At 45.0% G+C, this 18732-nt stretch overlaps 1 protein-coding gene across 3 annotated transcripts in view; it reads left to right on the top strand.

The window, feature by feature from the left end:
- The first annotated feature begins 9402 nt into the window (after positions 1-9402).
- Positions 9403-18732, top strand: part of CCNJL (cyclin J like) — a 63819-nt gene continuing 54489 nt past the window's right edge. For 2 of the 3 annotated variants that reach the window (XM_049874247.1, XM_049874244.1), the window contains exons 1-2: positions 9652-9864; positions 10243-10357. In XM_049874247.1, the coding sequence (XP_049730204.1) occupies positions 10292-10357 (66 nt within the window). In that variant the 5' untranslated portion in view covers positions 9652-9864; positions 10243-10291. Of the gene's footprint in view, positions 9482-9651; positions 9865-10242; positions 10358-18732 lie in introns of those variants that run through there. The other variant, XM_049874246.1, reaches the window with a different exon arrangement.

Genomic DNA, 18732 nt, shown 5'->3' with positions numbered 1-18732 from the left:
TGGGGAAGCTGTAAACTGAGATGAGACATCACACGCCTACAGCCACATGCAGCAAGCTGGTGTAAGGCAGACCCAGAGCCTGGGTTCCCATGAATGCCATGCATGTCAAAGCACTTTGAAACATACACGCTCACAAAGGAGAGAAGAGGTTTGACTCCTTATGTTCTGCCAGTCATAAAACCTAACATAATGTTTAAAGACATCGCAAGAAAAAACGTCTGCAACAAATTCAACAGACCAAGGGTTGCTAGTTTTTACACATAACTAGCTGTTTCTTTAGCAAAACTCTCACACACCAACAGAAAGATGGGTAAAGGGCAGTTCATGAAAGAGAAATATAAGCTACAGTCACATTTTTTAAAACTCTGTTGTTGCTGGAGAGCAAAGAAATGGCAAACTAAAACAGTGTATTGAACTTCATAACCAAATTGGGGGAAAATTAATTTTTATTTTTTTAATGACAACTATCTTGGAGGAGCCCTGGTGGCACAGTGGTTAAGAGTTCGGCTGCTAACCAAAAAGATCGGCAGTTCGAATCTACCAGCCACTCCTTGTAAACCCTATTGGGCAGTTCTACTCTGTCCTACAGGGTCATTATGAGTTGGAATCAACTCGATGGCAGTGGAGTTTGTCTTGGAGAGGGTCCAAGGAAGCAGGCAACTCTAAAATTGTTGTTGACAGGGGTGTATTTTGTACAGCCTTCCTGGGGATCAATTTATAATTTGTTTCAGAAGCCTTAAACTATTCATACCCTTATCACAGCAATTTTACTTCTAGGACTATATCGAGCTTGAGGGTCCCATAAGCAGCCCCAACTGGCTTGTCTGGTCACTTTTTACTGTCCAGTCTCAGACTCCTTCCTGTTCATTGTCTGTCGGAGGAGGGGGTCTGGCAGGCTCAGGGACTTTGAAGTTAATGGCTACTGTTTATTTCCTCCTCCTGGAGTCTGGGGAGTTCTTAGTGTCTTGCTCCATTGTTCTCCACAGAACTGTATACAGCCTGGAAGCTCCTTATCGCACACCTATTCCAGAGGTTGCCAGCTAGGGCTGATGGTCTGTGTGGCCCACACTACATTAAAGAGGGGAGGGAAAGAGCCAATATTTTAAAATCGGGAGATATCTTAATTTCTTCCTTCTTTTGAAAAATCTGACAATAAAAAACCAAACCAAACTCATTGCCATCAAGCTGATCTGAACTCACAATGACCCTATCGGACTGAGAGCTGCCCTATAGGGTTTCCAAGGCTATAATCTTTACAGATGCAGACTGCCACATCTTTCTCCCACAAACCACGGCTGGTGGGTTCGAATCACTGACCTTTTGGTTAACAACTGATGGCTCCCTGTGTTGGAACCACCAAAGGGGCGCCTTAACGTGAATGTGACAAGAACTCCCTGGCTCACCACAGCCCTCACCACTCTATGCTCCCCTCGCTCCGGGGCCTGTCTTGCCATTTACCATCAAACTCATGCTGTCGTTTTCCTCACAAACGGAAATATTTCTCTCTCCCCGTGTCTCTTTCAAAGTGGGATAAAGTTAGATTAGAAGGGCTGTGAAACTTTTCTTACATTCAACAAGCTTCTCTCACTTACCCTGTCTTCCTGGTCCCCTTAGGCCCCTGGGTTTGTGTCCACCAGGATCTAATCCCACCCTCTCCTTTCACAGGAGAAACTGAGGCCCACAGAAGGGAGGCTGCTTGCCCAAGTTCCCGCAGTGAGTTTACACACAGCCAGGCCCCCCTGCTTCAGGGTTCTAAACAGCCAAGTTGTGGGAAGGTTCTAGCATGTTTTGTTATTATTATTAAATGACAAATATTAGAGAGCAGTCTATACTTCCACTTATGTTTCTTCTTTCCATAGTCACACCCGTCCTTTAGGGAAAGAGCTGTCGTTGTTGTTGGCTGCTGTCGAGTCAGCCCGACTTATGATGATGTAACGCACAACAGGTTCAGACCATTGTGATCCGTAGGTTTTCATTGGTTGATTTTTCAAAGTAGATCACCAGGCCTTTCTTCCTAGTCCATCTGCTCAGCCTCATAGCAACATGAAAGCTGCCAAAGCATAGTTCCTCCATTTTACTAACGTAGATAACAAGTCCCAAAGAGTCTCTGTGGCCTGTCCAGGGTCATACAACTCTCTGGGTCTCATTTGAAAAATGGGGACAATATCTCCTTACCAGTCTGAAGTCTGAGCCAGGTGATTCCTTTAGGCCCTGTTAGCTCCTCTATCCCTATGTTTGTTATCTATGTATTAATTGAATAAGTGTGCAGTGACCTCTTGCTGTACCTCAGGCACTGCGCTGGGTGCTGGGGACACAAAGATGAAAAAGTTACAACCCTGTCTTCACGGAGCCTCAACGTTGTGAGGGTAAATAGACATGGGGGTGGGGGTGGAGGGAACTGGAGGAAAGAGGATAGGTAGCTACTTGGGGTTGGAGGAGCCTATTCTCAGTGACTACTTGGGCACCTGGCACGGTACCTGGCATATAAGTATTCAACAAATTGTAGATGTTTTTCATATTTATTAACAAAAATAAATCACCAGCAACGGGGAAAATTTTGCACCAAGGATTGACCTTGGAGGGAAATGGGTGAGTTCAGGTTACAAATATCTTTGGAAGGAAACAAAATGGATTTCCTCTGGGGTGGAGTTCAGGGGAGACAGAGGTGGAGCAGAGCTGGCTACACGATTTACTGAGCCCAGTGCAAAATGAAAACGCATGGCCCTTTATTCAAAAAGCGGAGCAAATGCCTTTAAAGGCACAACAACATAAGGCTTTTCCCTCTATTCGTCGTCTCTCATTCGACTTGTCATGGTGCTCTTTATTTGCTATTTAATGCCATTCTAAGTAAAGAAAAATGAAAAATTTTAACTATTTGCATGAGTTTTACTACTTATCTTTCTATTGTGTGATCCAAGTTGTTTTAAATGCAAAAATAAGAGCATTTAACTCATATGTAGGATCTCTTTGCTTACTGGTTAATCCAACCCTTCGCGTGTGTATCTACTTCTTACCATAAGAGTGGAAGTGCACAAAGCTAACTCAACCTTTTTTTTTCAGCTACTGATGTGTCCATATTCTACCACACTCTCTACCTTCAGCTTACTGATGAGTAGGAAGGGCTACAAGGAAAAGGAACTATGGGTTGCCCCATCTTTCCCCTTCCTTCTAGACCATAATACATGGTTGCCTAATACAGAGAAGTAATATCAATAAGAAAGGATATGATAGGGTTGCTTGGTTGTTCGTGTTTCTTATTGTCTTCCTTCTGCCTTCAGAGAAAGTTCTGGTTCAACTAGAGAGCAAGGCCTCTCGGGGCTGTCAGTGCCTACCTCCACCACTACGACTCAGTATTAGGCATAACATGCTTATCTCACACTTGCTTTAAATCTCACTGAACTCTTGCACATTGCATGGCCACCAGAAGTCTATGCTCACGGGCCATGGAGAACACTATGTGCATACAGGGCAGCAAGAGCAGAGGACACGAATTGAACATCTCTGTTATGCTCACGCAAATGCTCCACTGTCTCATTGGGCTTCCTCGACAAACAAGGTTCAGAGATAAGATTATTAAGAATTTTCCAACGCAAAAAGAAAGAGCAGGCTTGCTGGCCCAACAGAGACTGGAGGAACCCTTAAGGTATAAACCCCAGACATCCTTTCAGCTCAGTAATGAAGTCACTCCTGAGATTCACTCTTCAGCCAAAGAGTGGACAGGCCCATAAAATAAAACAAGAGTAAAGGGGCACACCAGCCCAGGGGCAAGGACTGGAAGGCAGCAGGGGACAGGAAAGCTGGTAATAGGGAACCCAAGGTTGAGAAGGGAGATTGTTGACATGTTGTGGGGCTGTTAACCAATGTCATAAAACAATATGTGTACTGTTACATGAGAAACTAGTTTGTTCTGTAAATCTTCATCTAAAGCATAATAAAGAAAAAAAAAAAGGTGAGGAACAACAGCAAAAAATACTTTTAAGATGGCAACTACAGAGCATTAATCCTTCTGAGTGCGGGGTCCTGTGGGACTGTGCAGGTCATACATCCATCAAGCTGGCCCCAGGTGGAAGGGAGACTTATTTTTCACTTATTCTTTTTGTATCTCTTTGATTTTATACAATTCTTTTTATTATTAAAAAAAGTAATATGGGTCAGCATTGCAAATATCTCAGGTTTTGAGTTCTATAGAGAGTTCTGCTTTTGTATTCCTCCTGCCTAATTCTCAGACCTAATCTGTAAAGTCAGAACTCAAAAATTTCTAGTCAAGGATCATAAAGGATTTGTCAAATGCACTCATGACTATGAAGAAACACTGCTAGAAACAGTTTAAAGGGGCTGGTGCGGATTTTGGTTAAAGACCAAAGTGGTAACAAGGCTTACATCTCAAAGTTTATGGCCCAGGTGTCTTCCTTCTGTCCTTCTAAACCGAACCACCCTTCACGCATTTGGTCTTAAATGGAGCAATGTAAACCATCAAAGCCAAAGAAAACACTACTCAAAGTACATGCCTCAACTTCCCCTGAAAAGCAGAGTGTTCCAGGAATTGATACCACTGACACCTGCCCAGGTGATTCACAACAGCATGGCTTATAGCAGGAAAAGGCTGGAAACAACCTAAATGTTCTGCAACAAAAAGAAAGCCTGATTTTATATATCATGATGGATCCATGCTATGGGATACTGTGCAGCTCTATGGACCCTGACAAGAAACAATCTCTAAAATCTCCTTAGAGGAAAAAAACAAGATGTAGAAAGGTGTGTGTGATATGCTACCATTTGTGCAGGGCTTCAACCTCTGTTCATTCCGGTTTGAACCCCTGCTGAGGATTTACATTTCTAACAAGTTCCTGGGAAATTATACATAAGAATTACCAGGGAATTTTTGTTAAAAATGTAGATTTGGATTCAGTACATCTGGGGTGGACATGCAAATTCTCAGCAGGGAACTTGCTGTTGTTGTTAGGTGCCATCCAGTCAGTTCTGACTCATAGCAACCCTATGCACAACAAAACGAAACACTGCCCGGTCTTGAGCCACCCTACAATCGTTGTTATACTTCAGCCCACTGTTGCAGCCACTGTGTCAATCCACGCCGTTGAGGGTCTTCTTCTTTTCCACTGACCCTGTACTCTGCCAAGCATGATGTCCTTCTCCAGGGACTGATCCCTCCTGACAACATGTCCAGAGTATGTAAGACGCAGTCTTGCCATTCCTGCATCTAAGGAGCATTCTGGTTGTACATCTTCCAAGATAAATTTATTCGTTCTTCTGGCAGTCCACGGTATATTCAATATTCTTCGCCAACACCACAATTCAAAGGCATCAATTCTTCTTCCGTCCTCCTTATTCATTGTCCAGCTTTCACATGTATATGATGGAATTGAAAATACCATGGCTTGGCTCAGGCGCACCTTAGTCTTCAAGGTGACATCTTTGCTCTTCAATACTTTAAAGAGGTCCTTTGCAGCAGATTTACCCAATGCAATGCGTCTGTTGATTTCTTGACTGCTGCTTCCATGGCTGTTGATTGTGGATCCAAGTAAAATGAAATCCTTGACAACTTCAATCTTTTCTCCGTTTATCATGATGTTGATCATTGGTCCAGTTGTGAGGATTTTTTTTTCTTTATGTTGAGGTGTAATCCATACTGAAGGCTGTGGTCTTTGATCTCCATTAGTAAGTGCTTCAAGTCCTCTTCACTTTCAGCAAGCAAGGTTGTGTCATCTGCATAACACAGGTTGTTAATGAGTCTTCCTCCAGTCCTGATGCCCCATTCTTCTTCATATAGTCCAGCTTCTCGGATTATTTGCTTGTTAGAAACGCAAATTCTCAGCAGCAGTTCAAACTGGAACGAACCTATTAGAAGCCCTGTATTTACATAAAAGGAAAAACAAAGGCATGGTTGTCTATGCTGGTAAATGCATAGATCACATCTGGACGGAAACACCGAAAAAAAAAAAGCCAACTTACTGCTCTCGAGTCAATTCCTAACTCATGGCAACCCCATGTGTTACAGAGTAGAAGCGCTCCATAGAGTTTTCTTGGCTGTAGTCTTTATGGAAGCAGATTGCCAGGCCTTTCCTCCACAGCATTACTGGTTGAGTTCAAATTACCAATCTTCAGGTTAGTAGCCAGAAACAACCCGTTTACACCACCCAGGGATCTGGGAGGAAACACAGGGGCTGCATATCTGAAAAGAGGACAATGAGGCTTCAGACCAGAGTGAGAACACGTACATTTCCTGGTACATATTTGTAATGTGAGAGCTTAGATCATATGTAAAGAAAAAGAGAGAAAGGAAAGCTTAGTGCAAAGTGAGAAGTCAATAAAATATTACTACCCACTAACCCACTGCCGTCAAGTCAATCCTGACTCATAGCGATCCTTGGGGGAAAAAAAAAAAATATTACTACAGGGGAAGTATTAGACTGATTTGTTCTCTGAGGAGGATTGGAAAGGCAGAGATTTCTTATTTTATTTTTTCTCATTTTTCACATGGGAAAGTTGAAGACAGATGGAAGGCTCTTGCTCTAAATCTGTGGTTCCCAATCCGTGAGCTTGGCGGATGGGGTGGGGCAGGACTTTACTGACTCATAGTAAGCATTTGATGGAGTCCTTGGGTGGTGCAAATGGTTAACATGCTTGGCTACTAACTGCAAGGTTGGAGGTTCGAGTCTATCCAAAGGCTCCTTGGAAGAAAGGCCTGGCGATTTACTTCTGAAAAACCAGTCACTGGAAACTCTATGGAGCATAGTTCTACTCTGACACACATGCAGTTGCCTTGAGTCAGAGCTGACTCAACAACAACTAGTTTAAGCATTTGATAAAGATTTAGTTTTTGAACAAATGCAGGAAATAATGAATGAGTACTTGGCTATGCTGGGGATTGAGAGGGTGAGAGAAGTGCCTCCAGCTGCACTGTTCCTTGGGCTCCAACACAGGAAGCCTCCTTCTGCTAAGGGCACCGGCATTATTTCTACCTGTGTACAGGGACTCACAACCAAACCATCATCAGTTCATGGTGAAATGTGTCCCTACTCATCAGAGAGACTGGAAAAATAAGAGACCCCTGGGAATGATACACAAAGGAGTGCAGAATAGGTGTGTTTAGAGTCCTCTCAAAATAACTCCCAGAGAAAAGACCGAAGTTTCTGCTTTCCGTGCACAGTTATCTGAACTCATGATAACTGACAGATAAAATTTAGGAAAAAGGGACTTCAAACTGATACATAAAGAGAGCCTTTCTTCTTTCAGTGTGCCCTGCATAAAAAAGCTCATTGAAAAAGAAATAGTACCGCTATGAAAAAAACAAAACAACATTGGCAGTTGTACAATGGAAGGTCACTCCAGTAAGTATACTGTCCAATTACTTTAAAATTTCATTTCTTTATTTTTGGTTATGAAAATAATGCATGTTTCTTGTGGAAAATTTAGAAAATATAGACATTCTAGAATGGAAAGTAAAGTTTCCCATAATGCTACCACTCAGATAACACAGTTAATATTCATGCGGATATTCTTCAGTTTCTTCCCTGTATCTGTACATGAATATATATATATACATGATTGGGATCATACTGTAATCTTCATTTTTACTTAATGTATTGTGAACATTTTCCAAGCGATTACATTCCTTTAAAAACTTTTTTAAGAGCCAAATCACTATTTAACCAGTACCCTGTTCTAATAGTTTGTTATAATAAAGAAGCATTGGGATAAAACTCCCTGCAAATAAATCCTTCTATTCATCTACTTATTTTTTAGAATAAATTTCCAAAGGTGGAGTGGTTGGATCAAATAATATATTTTAAAACTTGTTTATTTACATCGTCTTTCAGAAAGATTCGACAACACTGGGTATGGTGGGTATGGGTTCAGAAAGATGATATAAATTTATATTCCCGAAAACACCCGCAGTGGACGAAGGTTCCAATTTCTCCATGTTCTCACCAACACTTGTCACATTTGTTAAAAACCTTGTGACAAGCATTCCAAGTCTTTCGTGTTTATTCAGATATGTCTGTCGGTCCTTGCCTGTGCTTTCCTCCTATGCCTTAATGCTTGAGCCTTCCCTCTAAAATAACTCATCAATATTTTCTTGCAGATTTTTTTTTTTTTTGTAGCTCTTTGGGTTCTTATATTTATTTTGGTGATGGTGCCAATAAATCCCTAGTTTTAATTTGTTCCCAAGTTAACTAATTTACTCTGCAGAATTTATGGCAGAATTTATCCTTTTCCCCACTAAAGTAAAACATCACCTTTATAACACCGTGAATTCTTGAGATATTGTATCTGCTTCTAGACTTTCAATTTTTCCACTAATGCATAGCCGTCCATTCTAGCGTCAACATCACCCGGTTTTAATTACCGTCTTCCAGCATGTGTTAAGATTTGATAATGCAGGTCTATCCCCCTCCCCCCTCGTTTTTAAAATATAAAATTCTCAGCTTTCCTCACGGAATTCTTCCATATGAGCGTTAGAAAACTGTCAAGTGTTCTCCCTCCCACCTACCCACAACCGTTAGAATTTTATTAAATAGAGTGATTGGGTAAAGTGGGTATTTTTATCTTTCTGTTTGCTCAGGACTTCCTTATTAAGTTCCAGTCTTTATAATTTCTTCATTAAGGCATTAAAGGACTGCATATTTTTAAGTTTATTCCTAGGTATTTTACACTTTTACACAAGTTCATGATTATTTTTACCTTAAAACTGCTCTTCAAGCTTCAATTGCAGTTTATCAAAGCTGACTTTAAAGTTTTTTTGTTTTTCCCCAGGTGGCTCTTCACTTGTAGGAGACCCATCAGAAGCTAAAGGCTCTCTGACAGTAGCAATTTATTGAGTGCTTACTTCATTTTTTTTTTTACTTCATACCTGGCTTGGCAATTAACCCTTCACACGCACTATCTTATTTAATGCTACAGCATCTCCAGCAGGTTGGTTCAATTCTTATTTCCACTTTACATATGAGGGATTTCAGGTTCAGACAGTTTGAGGAACTCTCTAGCTGGACACACACATACACAAACAGACACACACACACACACACACTGATTCAGGGAGTGTCTTTGGGAAAACAATTAATGGAATTAACAAGACAATGCTTTCCACCCACTGGTTTTCCTTCAATATAAACGTGGAGCCCGAGCACAATAAATACCAGTTGACTTACTGAGCCTCCCTTAAAATTAGGGACTAGTGACTTCTGGTGCTTTCGTGGGGGTAGCCCGTTTGGAAATCTACCGCCCCACTGCAGGACGGGGTTAAAAAGGAAAAAAAAAAAACAACCAAAACTCAGGTAGGTGGACCCGACGGAAGGCTGGCTAGAGCGGTGCACGCGGCGGCAGAACGTTCTGGGGGGGCATCTTGCCGACGCGTTTCACGCGTGGTGCGCGCGGGTGGCGCCGCGGTCCCTGCGCTCCCTTCCCCGGCCGTCAGCACCGCTCGCCGGTGCCCAGGAGGCCACCGGGAGTCTCCACGAAGGTGAGAGAAAGCTTTCCACTGAAGCGAGGTAGGAGGGCGGGCAGAAAACTGAGCCAACGCTGGCGAAAAAGAGACTCCAATTCCCAGCCCCCCCACGCCTCTCGGGGCGCGGGGCGCCGGAGGCGCATGCGCAGGGCCCGGCCCCCAATTCCCCCAGCGAGGGAGGGAGGCCCTCGGCGGCCGGGAGGCTGCGAGCCGCGGCTGCACCCGAGCGCACGCAGGGGCGCGGCGACGGCCGGGGCGAGCCGTGCTGCGGAGGGGCCGCCGAAATTGAGGAGCGGCCCGAGTGGGGGCTCAGCCGCGGGCAGACACCCGAGGGCACCGTCGGCTCGGCTCTGGAAGGGGCGCGACGCTGAAGCCCCCCCAAGCCTTGAGAGGGATGTGTGAGTTTAGCCCCGGCTCGAGGGCAGGATATGGGAGCAGGACAAAGGCAGGGGGGCGGGGGAGGAGTTGGGGACGCTGCGCCGGTGGCCGCCGCTGGAGCCCCAGCCTGGGGCGAGCTAATGGACTCGGAAACTTTCTGTGCAACTTTTGCAAAAGGGAAAATAAAAATCTGCAAGTTGTTGCAAAGCTTCAGATCGCCCCGGGTCCAGGGAGCAGAGGGAAGGGGGATAAAGCAACCTTCCCCGGACGGGAGGCGACTTCCAGCCCCGCTGAGCAGGGCAGGAGGGGGCGCCCATCCGGGAGCGCGGATAAGGGTGCTGGGGTCGGAACAGGGGAGCGCACTCCGGCCGCTGAAGTTGCCCGTGTCCACCACGCAGGGTGCGCCCTGAGAGCCGGATAGCCTCGGATCATCGCGCCGCATATGAGATGATGGATGAGCCTTGGTGGGAAGGACGCGTCGCCTCGGACGTCCACTGCACCCTGCGCGAGAAGGTCAGTCCCTCCCTACTCCTGTCATTCGCAGGGTAATTAAAGTCACTTTCGCTGTCGACTCTCCGTGTCCTCACGTCGCCCCGCGTGGGAACTTGGAACTCCCAGAACCCTTCTTTCCTCCCGCCCTTTGCCTTCTCCCGGAGTGTCTGGGGAGAATGTGAACGCCACTGACCTAAGGGAGAAACTGGAGATTGGAGAGCTTGAAGTCGGTTCTTTTGATTAGTGAGCCCAGAGATCCGAACGGAGACAGTCACAGCGTCCCTAAGGCAGTGTTTCCCATAGTAGTGCCACCCGAGACTTTTTTAAATGGTACTTAAATGGGCATTTAAAAAGTAGTTTTTATGTATTATACTAATATGTATATATTTGTTTGTATAGATATACGTGTATATATAGGACGGAAACCCTGGTGGCATAGTGGTTAAGTGCTACGGCTGCTAACCAAGAGGTTGGCTGTTCACATCTGCCAGGCACTCCTTGGACACTGTATGGGGCAGTTCTACTCTGTCCTATAGGGTCGCTATAAGTCGAAATCGACTCGATGGCAGTGGGTTTGGTTTTTTTTTATGTATAGGAAACCCTGATGGCGTAGTCATTAAGAGCTGGCTGCTAACCAAAAGGTCGTCAGTTTGAATCCACCAGGCACTCCTCGGAAACCCTATGGGACAGTTCTGATCAGTTGGAATCGACTCGAGGGCAGTGGGTTTGGTTTATAATATATATATTTATGTATACATATGAAGTTTTGTATGGGGTATATGATGCTGATTTTCCGTTTATTGTCATGTAGGGCATTTCCTTTTAAAATATATTTAGGTAAAAGTAGTGACTCGAAATAAAGAAACATTAGGTAAATGTACAAGGAATACATATGGCAAAAAAAAAAAGTCTGCAGAATAGGACTGAAAGATTGCAATTTAAGAAGCATCAGTCTGGTTGAAAGGCTACAAAACCAGGAGGATGAGTGGAGAAAACAAAAACTCCCCTGCCGCTTTGCCTCCTGTGGCAGAAGGTGGGGGCAGCTGAAATGTGATCCCTGCACCCCCTCCCCCCAAAGAGAGAAGGCCTTGGGAACGTGGAAAAGTCCAGGTGGGCAGAAAGCACAGACCCGTGTGTCTTACCTCCTGTCCCTGGGCAGGAGCTGGGAAGGGTGGTTTGGAGGACAAGTGTAAGGTAGGGGAAGGAAAGATCTTAGTGGGGCACCTGAGTGCCTGCACAGACAGGTCCTGCATCCAGCCCATTTGCACCAGGTGTCTGTGGAGCTCTGCTTAAAAAGCAGCCAGCTACTCAGGGCTTTTTCCTCTTCCAACCAAAGTCCTTGGGTGGTGCAAATGAGTAACACACTTAGCTACAAACCAAAAGGTTGGAGGTTTCAGTCCACCTGGAGGTGCATCAGAAGAAAGGACTGGCAATCTACATCCAAAAAATTAGCCATTAAAAACCCTATGGGACACAGTTTTACACTGACATACATGGGTTCTCCATAAGTCAGAATTGACTAAATGGCTTTTTTTTTTTTTTTTTTTGTCTTCCAACCAAATAAATTCTTTGTCTTTTCCTGTACCTACTGGTCTTTCTCTATCTTGCATTTTTTTTGTCCAGGCTGTGTATTGTCTCTGCTTCTGTTGGTCTTCTTCCCCCAGCAGAATGGTTCCCATTCTAGGCATCTAGAGAAGTCCAAGTCTTGGTGGTTCAGTTAAAAAGCAGGGGCAGTGGGGTGTTAGACTGGTTAGTGTGGGCTTGGTCCTTTTCTGGAGGTGCTGGCTGAGTGGAGTTATCGACAGCTGTTGTGAAATTGGGTTCCTTGTTTATCCATAGGCTCTGAGTGGTTGTCATTTTTATTCCTTTTGGGAGGAATGACTTTGACCTGATTTGCCCCTTTCTAGCAGGAGGGATTTCTGAGAGCAGTATAAAATCAACCAGTTCAAAAGGCAAGGGGGCGGGGAAACTAGATTATTGGCAAGGGAACAACCAGAACGGAAATAATGGGAAAGTTGACATACTGTGAAAAATGTAACCAATGTCACTAAACAAACTGTGTAGAAATTGTTAAACGTGAACCTAATTCTCTGTTAACTTTCCCCAAAAATACAGTAAAATGTTTGAATGTAAAAAACAAACAAGCTGAATTTAACACACATGCACGCACGCGCGCGTGCACAAACCAACTAGCTTGGCTGCCTGAGAATCCCCAAATGAGCAAGGGGGTTCTAAACGCCCCTCCAGCTGCTCAAAGGAGCAGGGAAAGCAGTTACCCATTAATTGTACTTTACCCATACCGGTGGTTCAGTGGTAGAGTTCCCACCTTCCATGCAGGAGACCTAGGTTGGATACCTGGCCAAGGCACCTCATGCCCAACCACCACCTGTCTGTCAGTGGAGGCTTGCATGTTGATGTGATGCTGAACAGGTTTTAGCAGAGCTTCCAGACTAGGAAGAAAGCTTTCTGAAAATCAGCCAGTGAAAACCCTGTGAATCGTAACAGTCTGATTTGCAACTGATCAGAGGGATGGCATAGGAGTGGGCAGTATTTTGTTCCATTGTGCATGGGTCGCCATGAGTCAGGGACAGACTCGACAGCCGCTAACAATAACAACCACCCATGCCATCATACTATATTCATTTGCTATTGGGCTGCCACCATTTGAGGGAAGTCGGGCTTGTCCTAGTTTTATAGGTTAGAGAGACAAAGCTCAGGGGCTGGTATGTGCAGGGTCACCTCTGACTTGAAGCTGATTTTAATAGGACAAATTGCAAGCTCCTTTGGTCATAATGTCCTGCCTTCCCAACGTGCTGTTAACTATTTCTCTCTTTTATTTCCTTTGAAAGAACATGATGCTGCTTGAGAAAACTTGGCTTAATAAAGACTTGGCAGAGAGACGTGAAGGCTAGGGGGAACCTAGCCTTGCCTTTCTTGTGGAATGAAGGCTGAGCCTTTGTTTTTCTCAGACAGGGCACTTTTTTATTAAACATCTGCTCAGATAATAACTTTGTAACAATGTAGAACACCTTGACAAGTGTCTGCCACACAGACACCACTATTTGTTGAATGTTGCTGGATGAGTACAAAGCATGTTGATATATATGTTGTCATGGAAGCATGAGCAGTTATCTTTATTTGACTGATGCAGGAGGGGAGGCCCTGAGAAGCTGAGATTCAGCGGACATCACCAAGATAGTGAGAGCCCCACTCTGTCAGATTTGAGGTTCTAGTATAGCATCATATTACAGTGTGTAAAATGGGCTGCTGTGCAAAGAACCAGTTTTGGTGTTAGATGCAAACTAGTAATAGAGGCGAAACCTTAAGCTGCTTGTTCAACCTCTCTAAATCTGGCCCTCTGTTGTCCGTTCTTCCCATACACCTGGCAATTAGGTCGTGTCACTTCCTTGCTTAAAGACCTCTAGTGTCTTCCCATACAATAAAGTTCTTAGTCCTTACCACTATCTGTAATACCTGATACAGTCTGACAGTTGTCTGCTCTCCAGTCCTGTCTCTGACCCCCTCCCACTCTCATTACTCTTCAAGCTCCATTGACCTTTCTGTTCCTTGAACATGTCAAGCTCATTTGTGTTTCAGGGCCTTTGCACTAGCCATTTCCTTTATTTGGAATCTTCTTTACTCTCATCTAAATTTGCTCCTTCATGTCACTCTATCAAACCACCCTGTTTTATTTTCTTTATAGGGCTTACCAGCATCTAGAATCATTTTCTGCTTATTATAGATTCACACACACTAGAATACGTTATCCACAAGAAGAAAACTGTGTCTGTCTTGTTCAGTGCTGGGGCCTAGGTTCCTAGAACAGAGGCTCCCCGATATGTGTGGAATGTGGAGAAGAATGAGTATATCAATCTGCTTTAGTTTCTCTTCTCTAAACTGAGGAGGAATGTTAGGATTCAATGAGAGAACCATGTGAGACACATGGTAGGTACATTCTTGGGTGTGGATCCTTTGTGGTTACGATTGCTGTGCATGAGACCAAGACCAGCAGCCCCCTACACATGGTGCATGCTCAGGTAAGACTTGGGTCTATGACCACCCTTCAGGGGGCTCACAAGTGGGATCAGTTACCCTTGTAAGAAAGCCATCACTCCCCATAGGGTGGATGATGGGATTGAGGCTGGGAGAGGCAGCAGTTTGCCCGAGCCCATGAACCTGCTGAGGGGCTGGGACCCAGGAGCTAAACCCCATTAGCAAGATCTAACCAGCCAGGCTAAAGCCCTCCTGACTGACCCATGGGGGAATGGAACCTTCCTCCCATCCGAATCCTACTGGAATAATCTTTCCTCATCCTCCCTTTCTGGTCTGGCAAGCATCTATATTATATACTTAAATTCTTCCTTTGATCAAAATCCTTCCTGGCTCTATTGCTTCTGCTCAAGCAGACGTAGATCCCCCTCCCTCTGGCTGCCCCCAATCTGACCCTTCTGCTGGGGGCATGGTGTGCCAGCCTGTACATGAAGTCAGGTTTCTTACCTGATACACTTGTGACCCCTGAATCACTTCATTGAACATGAGGGAGGAGCAAGAGGGACAGGCCATCACTAGGCCATTGGGGACCATGAAGCTGATAGGGATGTTTTTCTGGTAACCAAGGCTATGTCACCATGAGTATTCAGATGAGAACTGAGAGTCACGTTTGTTTTTCTCTGAATGATGCGTCCCCTGAGTTTAAAATTAGTTGGGTCTTAAACCTAACAACTGGCAGGTTTTGGCAGGATCTGGGTGTACATGATGGAATTAGAGCTTAAGGACCACCTTTCTTATCCTTCAAGCCTCTCTCCCCTCTGCCATGTGTCACGGCCAGCCTCAGGCTTACTTCTTTCATGGTGCTTGTCACCCTGGCTAGTAACTCTTGGTGTACTTGTCCTACCTACTGGACTGAGTGCTCCTTGCAGGCACGAGGTGTGTCTTGCATCCCTAGACCACCGCCTGGTGCAGAGGGGCCTCAGAGTGCCCAATGCCTCACCTGATACAGGCACCGGCAGTGTGAGAGCATGGATGCAGGGACCAGGCTCAGATGTACTCTTCTTCTGGGACATGTTGAATGGGTGTGCAAACATTCCCAGGGATCCTAGGATGAGCCCAGATAATAGAGACCTGGACTGTCCCTCCCAGACATCTTACAAGTGGTTCCATTTTTCTTCCTGAATTTTATCTCCTAATGAGCAGCAGAATACATGGAACTTAGTCTTATCTCCTTTTGATTTATGTCCATCTTACACACAACCTTCACTCTCCAATTAGGAGAAAATGGTTATACCAGGAAACAAAGACAATGTTTAAGGACCCTCACTTGTGTGATTTAAGGCCTCTTGGACATATGGAAGACTTTCTGAATAGAGTGGCATTTGGAGTACTTGGCAGAAAAAAAATCCTTCCCTCCCAAAACCATGTTGACAGGCTGTGCTTGACAAACCTGGTAGCTTTATCTTCCTCGGTTTTGCAAGCCTTTGTGCTAAAGGCCTCCTCCTCCTTCTCCACCAGGTTTCCCTTCTCCCAAGCCCCAAATCACATGACACCTTATATGTTCTCCTCCTGCCCCAGATTTTGAGATCTGCAGAGCACCCCCTAATGTGTTTTTCCCACTTCCAGAGGTGGACTTCATTGCAAGTCAGAGGATTATCACTATATGAGACTATGTTTCTTGAACCAGTGGGCTAATAAAGGACATTTTCACTGATGTGTGACTAAATTTATATGTACCTCTTCCAAAACAACAACACAAATTGGTTTAGTGAAGATAATATTAGTGTCTGCTGTTTGTTGAGTGCTAACTGGTACTGTGTTCCGAGCACTGCTCCAAGCGTGCCCATGTTTTATCTCATTTAATCTTCACATCAGCCTTAGTGCTGAGATTAACCCCATTTTACAGACGGGGGAACTGCGAGGCTCAGAGGGCATGAGTGACTAACAATCTAACAGCTGATTATATGAATGAATATGTTATAATATATTATATTGACTGTCAACTAAGGCAGTCAGATTCCAAAGTCCGTGCAGTGTAATAAACCACTATATTATAGTTACTCCTGTATATTTGAGGGAAAAAAATCCATTTTAGCAGAGAATGGAAGTACAAGTCAGGGAAAAATCAAGGCTCTGTTCTCTCTAACACTGTAGCTCTTGTGTTGTAGTTTTTCCATGGTTTTCCAAGAGATTGTTGTTGTTAGGTGCCATCAAGTTGATTTTGACTCATAGTGACCCCACGTGACAGAGTAGAACGGCCCTACAGGGTTTTCTTGGCTGTAGTCTTTACAGAAACAGGTCTCCAGGTCTTTCTCCTGCAGAGGAGCTGGGTGAGTTCAAACCGCCAACCTTTCAGATAGCAGCCAAGTGCTTAACCATTGTGCCACCAGAATGATTCTCCCTAAACCACTCTGAAAAGCTAGCAGCCATGGGCATGGGCCGTGCTCTGGGTTGTTTGGAGGTACAGGGCATCCCTTATTTGGTCCAGGTGGCTGGCCAGTGCCTCACCTGTGTGTGGTGCATCCTACCTTGAAGTGATGTGGCTTCTGCCATTACCTGGGCCTGGGCTGGGCATGGTAGGCTGTTCTATCTTGACAGAGAAGGGGACACCTCTAGGCCTCCGTCTTTTGCCTGAATCCTGACAGCTGATTGGTGGTAGACTCTCATTCCAGCAAACTCCTGGGCCTCTGGGTTAAAAGTGTGGCATTTTCCAGTGATCACTAAAGCTTGTATGTCGTTTTTATTTCTCTCTTCCAACATTAATATTTTTTCTTCTCATTCCTCCTCTAAATTCCTTAAATTTCCCCACTACAAGGCTGACAGTCTGTCTCCATATAGAAAGTAGTAACCCAGGTCCTTGCTCAAGGTAGGGATCAACGATTTGGCTAGGCCATCCCCCAACTGGCTTTTCCACCCCCTTCCTCTCCTATTTGGGTTTCTGTATCCACAGGATACAGTTGTCCCCCCAGCATGAGACATACCCAGAGCTACCAACGATGAAGTGTTCCAGACAACAGGGACGGGACGTCACTGCCCAGTTTGGCTCTAGGATTGTGTCCTTTAGGCTTTTCAGACACAAATGCTGGTTTTGAGAAGCACTTGCATAGTGACAGGGCTGTCTTGTGATTTGCAAGTGAGACCCTAACAGTTGTCCTCATGGTCACGCCGGAGGTGAGGGTACTCAGGCTCACAGTCTAACATTCGAGGTTGGTTTGGGCTGCGCCTGGAGGTGTACGCAGATAGAGGATGGAAGATGGATTAAGAAGGACTGAAAACAGAAAATTGGGTTGGGAGGTTGGATGAGATGACTTTCAAGATAGCTGCCAGCTTTGTGACTGCCCGACTCCAGTGTAGAAAGCTGGTGACAAAACCAAATCTGAACACTTTTGCCTTTAGGTGTTAGAGCTCTGAAGCGCTCAGAGTGCTTGCAATACCCATCCAGACTTGGTCATGGTGCACCTTATTTGCAGGAGAATCGATTTTCTTCAAGCCTCCTTCTCTCCTGTAAAATGGAAGTGGTCCCTGTCTTGCCTGCCTCCCAGGTGTCCCAGGGACAAGATGGGCATAAGTTACTCTTTCAGCCTCTGGGGCTTCCGGATTGTGTGGTGGGAAAGGGATTTGGCTGAGGAAGCCTGCTCTCCAAGTGGGGAGGACATCTGAGCCTTTGAGCTGGCCTTGTGCCCTTGCCCTTGACTTATTCTTTGTTTTCCTAGCTCACTCATCCTCTTGGGTAGAGGGAGTGCAGCCAACGATTCTCTAGTGTATCTGAGCACCTGACAGAAAGAGGTGACATTGTGTGTCTGCTTTTTTCTTTTTCTTTTTTAATACTATCTTGCACACACACATACATACACAAAGCTTCTTTTGTTTAGGAAACTGCAAAAATAAATACAAGTGAAGGTCATGGAAGCTCCATAGACACATCCAGACTTCCTGAGGGACCAAATTGCTGGGCCAAAGGCTGTGGGGACCATGGTGTCAGGGAACATCTAGCTCAATTGGCATAACATAGTTTATAAAGAAAATGTTCTACATTCTACTTTGGTGAGTAGCATCTGAGGTTTTAAAAGCCTGTGAGTGGCCTTCTAGGATACTCCATTGGTCTCTCCCTTCGGGATCAAGGAAGAATGAAGAAAACTAAAGGCACAAGGGTAAGATTAGTCCACAGGACTAATGGACCACGACTTCCACCAGACTGAGTCCAGTACAACTAGGTGGTGCCTGGCTACCACCACTGACTGCTCTGACAGGGATCACAATAGAGGGTCCTGGACAGAGCTAGAGAAAAATGGAGAACAAAATTCTAACTCACAAAAAGAGACTAGACTTTATGGTCTGACAGACTGGAGAAACCCTGAGAGTATGGCCCCCGGACACCCTTTCAGCTCAGTAATGAAGTCACTCCT

Source organism: Elephas maximus, chromosome 2 (genome assembly GCF_024166365.1).
Source record: "Elephas maximus indicus isolate mEleMax1 chromosome 2, mEleMax1 primary haplotype, whole genome shotgun sequence".
NCBI classification, from domain to species: domain Eukaryota; kingdom Metazoa; phylum Chordata; class Mammalia; order Proboscidea; family Elephantidae; genus Elephas; species Elephas maximus.
Note: the sequence above shows the minus strand (reverse complement) of the source record. Positions and strands in the feature narration are given on the sequence as shown.